General features: G+C 39.3%; 1 protein-coding gene across 3 annotated transcripts in view; it reads left to right on the top strand.

Moving 5' to 3' along the window:
- The window catches only part of ADAM12 (ADAM metallopeptidase domain 12), a 342,499-nt gene that overhangs the window by 256,870 nt on the left and 72,199 nt on the right, over positions 1 to 13,430 (top strand). For all 3 annotated transcript variants that reach the window (XM_044445563.1, XM_044445564.1, XM_044445565.1), the window contains exons 16-17: positions 8,407 to 8,484; positions 10,367 to 10,475. In XM_044445563.1, coding sequence (XP_044301498.1) covers positions 8,407 to 8,484; positions 10,367 to 10,475 — 187 coding nt within the window. The remainder of the gene's footprint in view (positions 1 to 8,406; positions 8,485 to 10,366; positions 10,476 to 13,430) is intronic.

Below are 13,430 nucleotides of genomic sequence, written 5' to 3'. Positions count from 1 at the left end.
ATACCTTTCCTCACAGGAGAGTCCTCCAGTCTCTTGTTCATTTTGATAGCTCTTTTCTAGCTTTATGTAGTGGTTTTGTGCCTGAAATTCCCAACTACTTGTCACTTGCTCTGTGTTTTGGCATACTTCAAAACTGAGGAAGCTTTTGCCAAGCAAAAGGCAGCTTGTGCCATACAATGGGAGGAAATAGGACTTCACATCAAAGAAAAAAAAAGAAAAAAGGGGCTTCTATGCACAGTAGTCATCCAGAAAAAGAAAATTCTGAAGAGACATAGGAAAAATACCCCTGAGAATTTGAGAAGGGCAATGTGAAAGAGAAGAAGTTGAAAATTGAGGTATATTTTGTCAAAGTCTTGGAACTCAGGATTGCGTTTGAGTTTTCTGCAGTTCCCACATCAGTTAGACATGCTGGCTGCAAACTCTGAACATATTGTGATTATGAGTTCAGCTGTATGCTCCTGCTTGCTTCAGTGCAAGCTTGCTGAGAATGAATGGAGATTGCATGGGAACAGGTTCCTACTACTTTTAGCATCAAAATTCAACTATAGAAAAGTTGCATTGATAAGTTGGTGATTCCAACTCTGCACTGAAACATTGCTTCTCCTAAAAGGTAGAAAATAGTAGAAGTAGTAGAAAATCCCACACTCTGTGGAGAGTATACACAACTAGCTAGACCACTGATTCCCAACCTTCTGGGACATGGGGGCCACATTAAAGTGGCCAATGCCTGAAGAGGGCCACATCTGGGAGATGAGCCAGGCAATGGCCATGATTGGACAGGGAAACAAAAGCTCCTTCTGCCTCAGTAAGATAAGAGTCACACAGAGATCATAGATGGCTGTTGAAGTGATTTCCAGAAGGATCCTGCTGCCTGAGAAGATTTTAATAAGAAGGTACTGATAGAGCATAAATTAATTCAATTTTTAAATTCCCACTGGAATGGATATAGTTCAGTGGGGTGGGGGGAGTGATTGTGACTGTGTTGGAAAGCAGCTGTGAGAAGAACTTCAAAACTTAAAGCTAATTAACAAAGCAGATTCTAATAGTTTCAGTGGTTAAATTTAATTTCACAGTTCCAGTGTAGATGGACATGGAAAACAATGATTATGGGATTGGATTGTGGTTTGTGAAAGAAAATAGAAGCCCCATTCTTAATTGGTTAAATTGTTCATTGAACTTGAATCCTAAAATAGGTACAATATAAAGACTTATATGGATTTATATGGATATTTTAAAAGTTATAAATAACAGATTGTGATAAGAAGAAAAAGTAAATTCCTGAGCTGCTGATGTAGATTGTTGAGACTAGAGAAAGTAAAGCATAATAACAAAGAAGCCATTTATCCAATATGGTTGGAGACCTCCCTCTGCTGGATGAGTGATGCATAGCCATTTTTAATTTGCTGGAATAAAAGTTCAAGAAGCATAATTTGGATTCTGAATATTGATTTGTTTACCTCAAATTATTGATGCCACGAAGGTAACCACAACAGAAAATTTATTTTCTCTGGACACATGAAACAAGAAGTCCATAAGATCTGAGCCTAACTAGAGCTACCATGTTGTATGTACAGAGAGTGAAGAGAAATTGGAGGAAGCTTCAGGGACCAGTATAATGGCTGAAGACAAGATGATGAGAGCTTTTAAAAAGAATTTGGATCCAAGTATGAATTGAAAGAAGATAATGAAAGAATCTTTCAGGAATTTAAACAATTGAAAGAGCAGTTGAAAGAGGATATTAATGAAGAAACAAAGGCTATTGTTACAAGATAAAAAATGAAAATCAGAAAGCTTTTACAAAAATGGAGAACCAAGTGAAGTTGATGGAGACATTCCAGAAGATTGATATGTTGGCTAAAACTAATACACTTGACATATTTTGCCAATCTGAAAAAATAACAGAGCTGGAGGAAAAGGTGATTGATTTAGAGGAATAGCACCATAGAAGGAATTTACAATTGAAAAATATACCAGAACAATCACCACTGGACGAAAGGCAACTTAGAAGTGAAGTTCTTGCATGGCTTAAAGAAATGATCCCAGATGAGAAACGGAAAGTAGATGATATAGAGAGACTACATCATGTTGGCCTCCAATGGTGATCCAGACTATCCCCAAGAAATGTAGTGATAAGATTCTCCAACTTCTTTCAGGTTGATGAGAAAACGGAGAGAAAATTTAGGCCATTTGAAGTTTAAGGATGCATCCATTCAAGTGTTTCAAGCTTTATGTTTCCAAACTATATCATTCAGACATTCATTGCAAGCACATAACATTATTTTTTGGAGAATAACATTTAAGTATAATTGAGGTTAGCCAGTATATATGAGAGTTTGGTATATGCTCACATGACTCCAGTCCTCCATCAGCTTCACTGGCTTCCCATTGAAGCCCGGGCCCAATTCAAGGTGTTGATTATGACCTACAAAGCCCTAAATGGCTTGGGTCCTGGCTACCTGAACGAGCGCTTACGTCCGTATATGCCCGACCGCCCTTTGAGATCTGCGGGAGAGTCCCTTCTCCGGGAACCCTCCATGAAAGAAATTAGGAGAGTAAGTACCCGGAGGAGGGCTTTCTCTGCGGTGGCGCCCAACCTATGGAATTCACTCCCCAAAGAGGTCCGCCTGGCACCGTCGTTACTGGTTTTTCGGCGCCAGGTAAAGACCTTTTTATTTAAACATCATTTCAATTGTTAAAACATATGATCTGGCCTGGGCAACTTCTTCTTCCTTCTCTTTCTCCTCCTATATTTTTATTTTATACTGATAATTTTAATTTTGTATTTGTAAATCAATGTATTTTTTGTATTGTTATATTTAATGGTAATTTATTATGTACTATTGTATTTCAATGTATTTTATCATGTTGTAAGCCGCCCCGAGGTTTCGGCAAGGGGCGGCATAGAAATGTTATAATAATAATAATAATAATAATAATAATAATAATAATAATAATAATAATAACAGAAAATATCACAGAATAAATTCACTGGAACAAGGCTTAAATTTGGTGCATGAATGGGACCTTATAGATGAAGAGCAGTGGAAGAAAGACATTTAAAAGTTGGACTGGAATACAAGACAAGATCAAAAATTTACTTCAGAAGAAGAGAGAGGGCAGTCAATGGAGTTTCTTTGATTCAGACTACTGACCAGGAAGAAGCAGTTCAAGGGCTTCTCCAGGATGAAAAAGAAAGAGAGGAACAGAAAGGAGCATTCGACAGTCTTTCTCTGGTTCCAATCACTAAATGAATGGAAGAAGGGGCATTTTAATTGGTGGTTAAGAAGCAGAAGAAAGGAATGGTGTATAATTTATACTCGGTGTGCATTATAGTGGGATATATTAAGAGAGAGGGAAGGTAACTATAGGAAAGGTAACTGTTAAGTAGGGTTTATTCTCTAAGATTCAAGGATAAATAACAGCTTATAAGAAGATAGAAGAATTCATAAATATGGTAAAGTACTATCCTTGAATAAGTGAGATATAGGGGTAGGATTATATGTTAATATTTGGATTGTGGTTACCAATAACCATATTTCCTATCTCCAAGATTAGGAGATAAGTAATAGTCTAAAGGTAAAATAAAGAATGTTACTATATTAGTAAACTATTTTTAAGCAAGTAATTATAAATTTGGGATTATGGTATAAGAATAGTGTTAATGTATATTGGTTATAGCTTGTTATATTATGTTGGAAGATAAAGGTACATAAGAAAATATATAAACATAACCTTAGATTATCCTTGAATGTATGAATTATAAATGATAAGTTGAGGTGGGATAAGTGTGCCAAATTACCATATTAGCGTTCAGAAAACACATTAATTTCCAACAACAATCCAGTAAGTTGTTGTGTGTTCATACTGGCAGCCAGCATGGTGCAGTTCCTTGAAGGTAAATTATGCCATGGTGGGCTGTTGTGTTGTGCAAAGTGGCCCTGTGTGTCAGTTGGTGTGAGGGAGTATTGTCACAAATAGATGAATATGATAGATGAGCTGAAATTAATCTCTGGCATTAGTGGACATTTCTAGTTATCCCAGGCTGTGGCCAGGATTAAAAGCACTACTGAGGGATAGAGCAGGGAATCCAAGGATTTGCATTCAGTCATCGGGATTTTAATGTGTTCTCCTTCTCCTTCATTAAATACTAGTTCCCTCAGCCTGGGTCACATCACAAATTGCTTCTGAAAGTTTCAGAAATTGTTTTCCACTTGGTGTGATGGCTGTTTGAAAAAAAAAAAGATGTTGAAAGATATCTTGGATGTACAAAGTACTGGATACTGCCTAGCTCAATGTACTTTAGTGGAGATATACTCATTGGAATCAGTAAGAAGCTGCTGACTTGTTGAGATTTAAACTGAGATAATTTGAATGGAAATGGGAAGAAGCTGTTGGCAATCCAGCAGGGTCTTAAGAAGATGAAATGAAACCCAGTTGTAAGGACAGTGTGCAGTTTGGATGTCTATTCACTTGCATGGATGAGCCTTTAAGCAGGTCACATGTTACCTGGGGCTGTCTGGGCAATTTTCTGCACCTAGTGGGGACTAAGACACTCTTATTGCATTCTAACCCATTAGTGGCAGTATATGAGGTGTACACTCATGTGATTTCCTCCTTTTTTCTCTTTTCCAAAATAAAAATTGAACAAGCTGCACCTCTGCAAAATTGGACATTTTCATGAAGCTCTCTTCTTGTAGATTACATTGCCTGGATTCAGACAACACGATACTTAGCAAGAACTGAGTATGGATTGCATATGGGCTCTTGTTGAACCATGGTTTGTTTTTGAAATACGGGTTATCGTGTTGTTTGAACCCAAGTGAGATAGCAAACCATTGTGAACAATTGAACAACAAACCGTGAGTGCTCTTCATTCCTGAGTATCATGTTGACAGAATCTAGTCATTGTCTGTTTGAGGACAAAGCGTCTGCCCACCTCTCCATCATGTGAAGTTGACAGTCACTACAGGATTCATATTGTTATATACATCACTTTCCAGAGAGATGATGTAAAGTTGACAGAACATGTTTTTATCCTTTGGATGAGAAGCAGGAGGCATTTAGTGTCTTTCTAATATTTGTTGTATGTATAATTATACAGGCAGAGCATAAGTAGAGGTAAGAAAGTTCTTTCTTTCTCTGTCAATGCACTGCTGCAAAGCACTTTCTCTCCCACATGCACACACCCTGCAGAGAAAGAGTCTGAGACTCTCCCTGTACAGGTGAATTTCCTATTTATTAAACATCCACAATCATTAAAGAAACATTAAGGCTGCTTTGCCAATCAGGCAATGTTTTAGCAAAATCATGGTGATCAATTAAATGTGATCATTGACAGATAGCCAAAGTCACAACAAGAATAACACAATCTTGCGCACTAGCTCAGATTGGTATACTTTCCAGTTGGCCTTGCTCCACTGATCCTGCAAGATGACTTCAAATCCAACTGGATTAAATCAATAGAGCAGAAAATAGCCCTCTTAGGCCTCCCCCTGCAGACTGTACTAAATATGGGTTTTGAAGAGGCAACAGAAACCATCAAGCAGTGTATTGCAGATATTGAAAGACAAAGCAATCTCAATAGAGCCCCTGAATTCTTTCTTAGGGAGGACTATAGACATATTGTAAAAGCTGCACCGTATCTCAAACAGTTGGAACTCCATAAACATAGAAGGGCTTTTTACTTGGCCTGCCTTAATGGACTCCCCTTAGCAGTTTTGGAGGGACAATACGAAAAGATCCCCTGGTCAGAGCGCCTTTGCCCCTGTGGGATGGAACAGACAGAAGCTGCAGAGGACATCCTGTTGAGGTGCACATTCTACAGGGATCTTTGCACTGCACTCATTTCCCCACTGACGAATCGCTTCCCAGGCCTTATGGAACAACAATATATATTGCTGGCTGACACTAACCCAACAATAACATATAGTATTGCTAAACTCTTCGCGGCCGCAATGGATGTCCAAAGACAGATCCTGGGGGATTGTGGCTCTACCTAGTCAGACAAGGACAAAGTCTGGGATTGTCACCAATTTAAGATTACTGATATTGTTAATCCGAGTGGGGATTTAATATAGATAATGTTTTATGTATTTACTTTTTTAATCTATGTATTTATTGAACAGAGCTGATCTTTGACAAAAATAAAGTTTATCTATCTATCTATCTATCTATCTATCTATCTATTAAATGTGATCATTGACAGATAGCCAAAGTTACAACAAGAATAACACAATCTTATTTTGGAAAATTAAAGCCAGAAACCTAGCTTTTTGCCAGCTTTCCTGGTTGTCCACCTAAAACCATAAGACTAAAATCAAGAGTAACATTCCTGGAGTAGTGGGGCTTGTCTGGAAGCGTTCTTGCTATATTCAGTACAAAAAAGTACCTTTTCTATGCCCAGGATCTATGACACCTCCCTTCTACTAACCCATCAGTATGGCAACTGGCTTCAAATGTGTCCAATTTCTAAAATGTGCTGAAAGGTGAATTTATAAACCAATGTGGCACTTTAAAAGGTTGGAGAAGAGAAAAAGTGCACATAGAACAAGGGAGGATATGCTGTTGTGCTGCTTATGAAGCTGAGCTCACATTTGTACCCATCCGAGAGTGACCATTTTGTGCTGTGACAACTAGATGCAGTGCTTCCATTGAGACATATTACTAAATGAGGATTTTTCAACATCCGGGACACTTACTGTGTTATTCTTCACTATGTATGAATATGAAATCTGTACACTAAAGAAAGCTGTCAGGAATAAAATTGATGCATTTAAAATATAGTGCTGAAAGAGAGCTGTAAAAATAGCCTGGACTGAGAAAAAGATAAACAAGTGTGCCCTAGATCAAATAAAACCACAACCTTCTCTGGAAGTAAAAATGACAAACCTGATGCTGTCATACTTTAGTCACATCATAAGAAAGCAAGATTTATTGGAGAAGACAATCATGCTAGGCAATGTCAAAGACAGATGAAGAAGAGGAAGACCAAGTATGAGATGGATGAGTCCCATAAAAGAAGTCACAACCTTGAATTTACAAGAACTGAGCAGGGCTGTGAAGAGAAGGACATTTTGGAGAATTTTTGATAGGGTTGCCATAGATTAGAGATGACTTGATGGTACATAATAACAACATAACAACTTGCCAAGCTGTTTCTTACATTATTATTTAGTTCACCATTGATAAGACCAAAAAGTACCACCAGGGGTCTTTTGGCTGCATCATTAGTGGAGGGGATGTAAAAACAACCAATCCAGATGTGATTCTTCTTCCAATAACAACACAGATTTGTTCAAGTTAAAGCCAGCAGCATGTTCACCTGGTGCCCTTGCTTGAATTTGTCATCATTTGCTTTTAGCTCTCTCTTCCTGCTGGAGGAATATGTCTGGCTCCTGTGTATGTCTTTTCCTGTTCTATCCCCGGTAGTGATGCATAAGGAAGTGCCCATAGGATTGTGATCTCACATGTGTAGATGCAAATTTTAAAATAATTATTATTTTAATTTGAGTAGAAAGTGGGTAAATCTCACTGTGATCAGGGGGTACTTAACTGATGAGGCAGGCAACTGTTGATGGTAACAGTTCTTACAGTTCTTTATTTTTAGACTCTTGTGCAGGACACCTTCAAATAGAGGATAGTCCTCAGGGAATCCTTCAAATAATGGAATCTCCTTTATAAAAGGGCACACAGCCTCTCTATGACACATATCTTTGCTGAAGGGTTCAGTAGTAAGTAATGTGTGAAATAGTTCTTGGTGGCTTACTGAAATAGTATCTAAGCAAGTCATCTCTGATGTTCAACTGACTAATATGTTTGCTTATCAGAAAACACATGTAAAATACGTGAAGGAAAAATTCATAAAGCAATTTACAGTGTTAAATCAGCTGCCCATCACTCTAATCTTCAATGACAAAAAAGTTAGCTAAAGTCAAGTTCATGAACTTATTAGCATGTAAAAACAACAAACTGTGTTATCCTGGTACGTAGCACTCTGTTGATGTAGTATATTGTTAACAGAAGCCATATTTTTTATGTTTATCTAAACGCGTCCATCCTTGCACCCACCCCGCTGGCGTTGGTGAGAGCAACGCCGGATTGGGACCGGATCTGAGCCCCCTCCCTCCCTGGTTTTTATATTGTTATTATGTTGTTATTTATTGTTGTGAGCTGCCCCGAGGCTTCAAGAATGGAAGTGGCATAGAAGCTTCCTAAATAAATAAATAAACCAGAATTGATTTTTTTGTAACCATAGAAAATAGGCTTCTGTAAATTCTTGGAAACATGAATTAGAAACGCACAGCAGAAACAAAAAATAAAAATAAAAATGAATGCTATACAGTTTAATGTGTGCAGATCTACATTCTCTGGCAATGACAAGCCTAATCTTCTTTTCTCATTTTATAGATCTGCCTCAACCGCCGCTGCCAAAATACCAGTGTATTTGGTGTTCATGAGTGTGCAACAAAATGTCATGGACGTGGAGTAAGTATGACGAGTCCAATTTTTTTACAGTCGGTCAATGTCTAACTGAGCAATAAATCATTCATTGGTTACAGCTTTTGAAATCTACAATTTTTGTAATATATCTGTCAAAGTCTTTTCAGCATGTCTTGCCAAAAGATCAATTTTCAGTGCCCTTTTCAATGTCCAAGCAAGATTTTTTTTCATTTAACACAGGAATATCACTAGTCACAATGGCCTTATCTTTCCAAAAATTAATGTTCTGTGATTTAAAGGAATAGAATTTTATTTTATTTTCTATTATTTTGAGTCTGACATTCACTCAAGAAGTTCCTCTTAGTGTTTCATATACAAACAGATTGTTTCTGGTCTCAGCCATGTAACATATAACCCAAATGAGATAGTTCAAAAACCATTTTAAGAAGTGTTACCTTCTAGTTAAAAAATGAAGACCTTTTATTTGATTCATTTCCTTCATTCATTTTCCAAAGGAAGTTTACATTAAAATGCAATTAAGCAATTCAGATAGAAACACAACCAGCCTAATATACCAAAGGCAGCAAAATCTCAAAACCACACAAGAGTCATCCATCAGAGTTAGAGTAAAATTGTGTCTAAAAAGCTGGCATGTGGGATAGTTTCTATTGTTCTATTCCTATTCTATTCTTTTACCTTATTCAGTTGGTGAGGGCTGCTGATGTGGTTTGCCTTATATAAAGAAAACATAGTAATACAACATTTGGTTTTAGAAGCAATGATCATAGACTAGAGGCAGTTTGGCTTAAAAGCAGCTCCAAATCAATTTACTTTTGCTCGTTCTTTTACACAATGTCAGAGAAGACCAATTCCTATGGTTTATCTACAAGCCCCCTCTAAACCTGAGTATGTGAGAGCAAGTATAAGAAAAACACGAGATACAGTAACATGTTTCTGTCATGGCAAAGGCACACATTCCTCACTTCTTAGGTGCAGAAGGAGGAAGAGGACGAAGAGAAAAATGGAACTGCCCAAGTTACAGAACACCAAGGGAATAAGCTAGACATTTCCTATCTCCACTTCATGCCTGGAAACAAGCAGGGTTGTTCCTGTAGCAAGCACATTCATAGAAAGCCTTCTGCAGAAACTCTTAATGATAGCTATGCAGTGTAGGAATGTTACATACACACAGTTTCACTCCAGCAAGTGATAATGCCCAAGAGCACCTGAACGTCCAGGTCACCTACTCGCCATATGTAGTTTCTTTGCGTGCCTTGAGACTTTCAGATTTCTTCACAGCATTCCTCTTCCTTGCTGTCACTCAGTTCCTGAAGCTTGTGGGAGCAGTTGAAAACTCACTTACTTATCTATGGATTGTGCTAGATTGTAGAGTCAAGCTTAATTTGATTATCAATCAGCTGGCTATTTACAATCCATGCTGCTTTAAATGTATACTTTTCCATTGGGCTAAGGAAATAAGAGGCATGTAAGTATGATGTTTGACCCTTATATTTCAAAATCTATTTGTACAAAAAGTAGCACGCTAGGAGGCAAATGTTGTTGTTAAAAAATTAGCTGCTTCTCTTGCAATTTCTGCCCAACAGAATGTTATAGACAGCACTAGCAGATCGCTGGCTGGAGCTGCATCCTCCCAAGAAAACATAGCAAACCCAAGCCTTTACCTCTATTTACCTCTAATAAGCTAGACATTCCATTCTGCAATTCCACAACTGCTTTCTAGAACTATACTTGGTTATTCTAGTTCTACTAAGAGTGATCAAAGTACTTTTGAACGAAGTACCTCTAGAAAGATATAGTCTACATCACCTCTCAATTATTCTTGCTTTCGGATGACTGGGCTGACAATGGCTAGGGATCATTTTTATGTACTGTTTTCTAGGCTCATATATGCATATCCTCTTTTTAGGTCTGCAACAATAAAAAAAATTGCCACTGTGAGGCCCACTGGGCTCCTCCTTTTTGTGACAAAGCAGGATTTGGTGGTAGTGTAGACAGTGGACCAGTTAGACAATCTGGTGAGTAAACTGATTCCAGAACGAGTTGTTTTACAGAGGACAATCCATCATGGCACTTGCTTCAGGCATTTGGTTGCAGAGAAATCTAATATCCATTTCTGGGTGACATTATGAAAATGTATTCCTGCTGCATGACAGGTGTTATTTTAATATTTTGCTTTAGGTGCAAAAAGATCTATGGCTGCTACAGAGTGACACTTTCCCACATGACTGTAGTAAAGAATAAAGTGCCAAAAGATTGTTTGTTTTCCCACATAGTTTCCTGAAACACTGCTGCCTTCCCATTTTGTTGCTTTCTGTTTCAGATTTTAATGTATTGATCTTTACCTGATATGGCTGTTCACATTTGGCTGATTATTGGAATTCTCAGGCTCGTCAACAAGTTGGGCAGAAAGTAGATCTCCAGAGATTTCAGAGTTCAATTCCCAGCATTCCTGACCATTGGCTATTCTGGCAGGGGCTTTGGGGAGCTGAAGTCTCAAACATCCAGAGATGTACCATCTGCTCACTTCTGATTTATCTAGTGTCACTCTGTGGGAACAAATTTGAGCAGAATTACAGATAGACTATGTGATACGAGAGCGTACCACTTCTGGTTTTTGCTGTTTTACTAACTTTTAGCAGCAATTGGTATTTGTTGTTAAAAGAAAACAATCAATTTTGTACCCCTGATGAATACTTAATTATTCAGCAAGTTATTGGTTTCACCTGGTTGAAGGCTGTGCTCTTTGCAGCCTCATCAAAGGCATTGTCCTAGACCTAGAAGATCAAGTTTTTAATTGCTGTTATTTCCAGTAAACCATCTGATATATTGTAAAACTGGCCCTTAACAGAACTTGAGAGAACAAACTTAGTGGCTGCTTCTTGCAACATGACTACATTTTTTTGTAAACCAACTTGAGATTTTTAAAATATAATAAATAAATAAATTACCCCCACCACCCCTCAATACTACAAGTTTCAAGGAGCCTCCACATGGCAACTCCACTTATCCCACTTGTATTCGAGATTGGTATCAATGTCTTTCTCTTGTAGGCCCTGACTACTAGCGATATAGGATTATTTTCGCTGAATGGGTTGGAAGAGGCAAACATAAATGAACATGCCAACTTTTATTGGAGGACATGACATTCAAAACTGGTGGGCAAGACTAGTCCTAAGCCCTCCTAAAAGGATCTCAGCCCTGTCCTTGCCTGCCTTTGCAGGCTAGCAAAAGTGACCTGAAATGCTTAGCAGGAACAACCTCTTCTTCCCAGTCCCCCCAAAATAGCAGGCAGGGGCAGCAGCGATTGCTCCAGCCAGTTGGCTCGTTCCCTGCTATTCTCTATCTGCCATTTTGAGTGTGATGTGTTCAGCTTTCTCTACAGGAAGCCACACACAGTGGGGCACATTCCCTCCTCTATCCCGGACTATGGCTACAGCATTCAGCGGAGCATGCTTTGCTTGGTCTTGTCCAGAGGAAGGTTGTCAGTGATCTGTGCTGGCTGCCCTTAGTGCACCTTGCTGTCCCAAGGGAGAAATGAGCAGGAAGAGAGGAGGAGAAACTTCAGGACTGCTGCTGTAACTGATCATTTGTTGGCTGGAGGAGTTGCCCAAGCTAAATTTAAGCTTGGTGTAGTTTATTTATTATTAATTTATTTATTTAGGGGACTTCTCACAAACCATAAATAAATAGAATTCAATAAAACAATATAAATTAAGTCGCCCTGGCCAAAGAATAAAATGAATAAATAATATGAACAATTTATCTGGCCAGGGTGACTTCTTTTCTTTTCTAACTTTTCTAACTTCTTTTATATCGTTTATATTTCTTATTTATTTTATATTATTAATTTTAATTTTATATTGTTATTTTTGTATTGTATTGTATTGTGTTGTAAGCCGCCCCGAGGCTTCGGCAAGGGGCAGCATAGAAATGTTCTAATAATAATAATAAAAAAAATTACATATGAATAAAAAGGTCTTCGCCTGGTGCCGAAAAACAAATAACAACGGCGCTAGGCGGACCTCTTTGGGGAGCGTATTCCATAGATTGGGCGCCACCGCAGAGAAAGCCCTCCTCCGAGTACTTACCTTCCTAATTTCCTTCATGGAGGGTTCCCGGAGAAGGGCCTCTCCTGCTGATCTCAAGGGACGGGCGGGCATATATGGACATAAGTGCTCCTTCAGGTAACCAGGACTCAAGCCGTTTAGGGCTTTATAGGTCATCACCAACACCTTGAATTGGGCCCGGACTTCAATGGGAAGCCAGTGAAGCTGACGGAGGACTGGAGTCATGTGAACATAATGCCCAGTCCCTGTCAGCAGACGGGCAGCTCTATTTTGAACCAATTGAAGTATCCGGACCGTCTTCAAGGGCAGCCCCACGTAGAACGCGTTACAGAAGTCAAGTCGGGAAGTCACCAATGCGTGTGTCACTGTTGCCAGGCAGTCGTTCTCCAGGTAGGGGCGCAGCTGATGGATCAGCCGAAGCTGAAAGAAAGCGCTCCTCACCACCGCTGTTACCTGAGCTTCCAGTGAAAGCTCTGGGTCGAGGAGCGTTCCCAAGCTGCGGACCTTGTCCCTAAGAGGGAGTGCAACCCCATTCAGGACTAGGTTCAGTTCACCCTCCCCGAAGCCCGATCCACCAGCCAACAGGACCTCCGTCTTGTCTGGATTGAGCTTCAGTTTATTGGCCCTCATCCAGCCCATTACCTCGGCCAGGCACCGGTTCAGCACAGCCACTGCCTCACCTGGATTGGTGGAGAATGAGAGGCAGAGCTGGGTATCATCAGCGTACTGATGATTCCGCAGCCCACACCTCCTGATGACCTCTCCCAGTGGTTTCATGTAGATGTTAAACAGCAAAGGGGACAAAATGGATCCCTGTGGTGCAGAGCCATAGTCCCCCAGCACCACCTTCTGGAATCAGCCTTTCAGATAGGAGCGGAACCACTGCAAAGCAGTGCCCCCGAC

The sequence above is a fragment of the Varanus komodoensis genome, unplaced genomic scaffold (assembly GCF_004798865.1).
Source record: "Varanus komodoensis strain SLA01 unplaced genomic scaffold, ASM479886v1 scaffold49, whole genome shotgun sequence".
NCBI classification, from domain to species: Eukaryota; Metazoa; Chordata; class Lepidosauria; order Squamata; family Varanidae; genus Varanus; species Varanus komodoensis.
The sequence above is the reverse complement of the archived record's forward strand: the minus strand, read 5'-3'. Positions and strand labels throughout refer to the sequence as shown.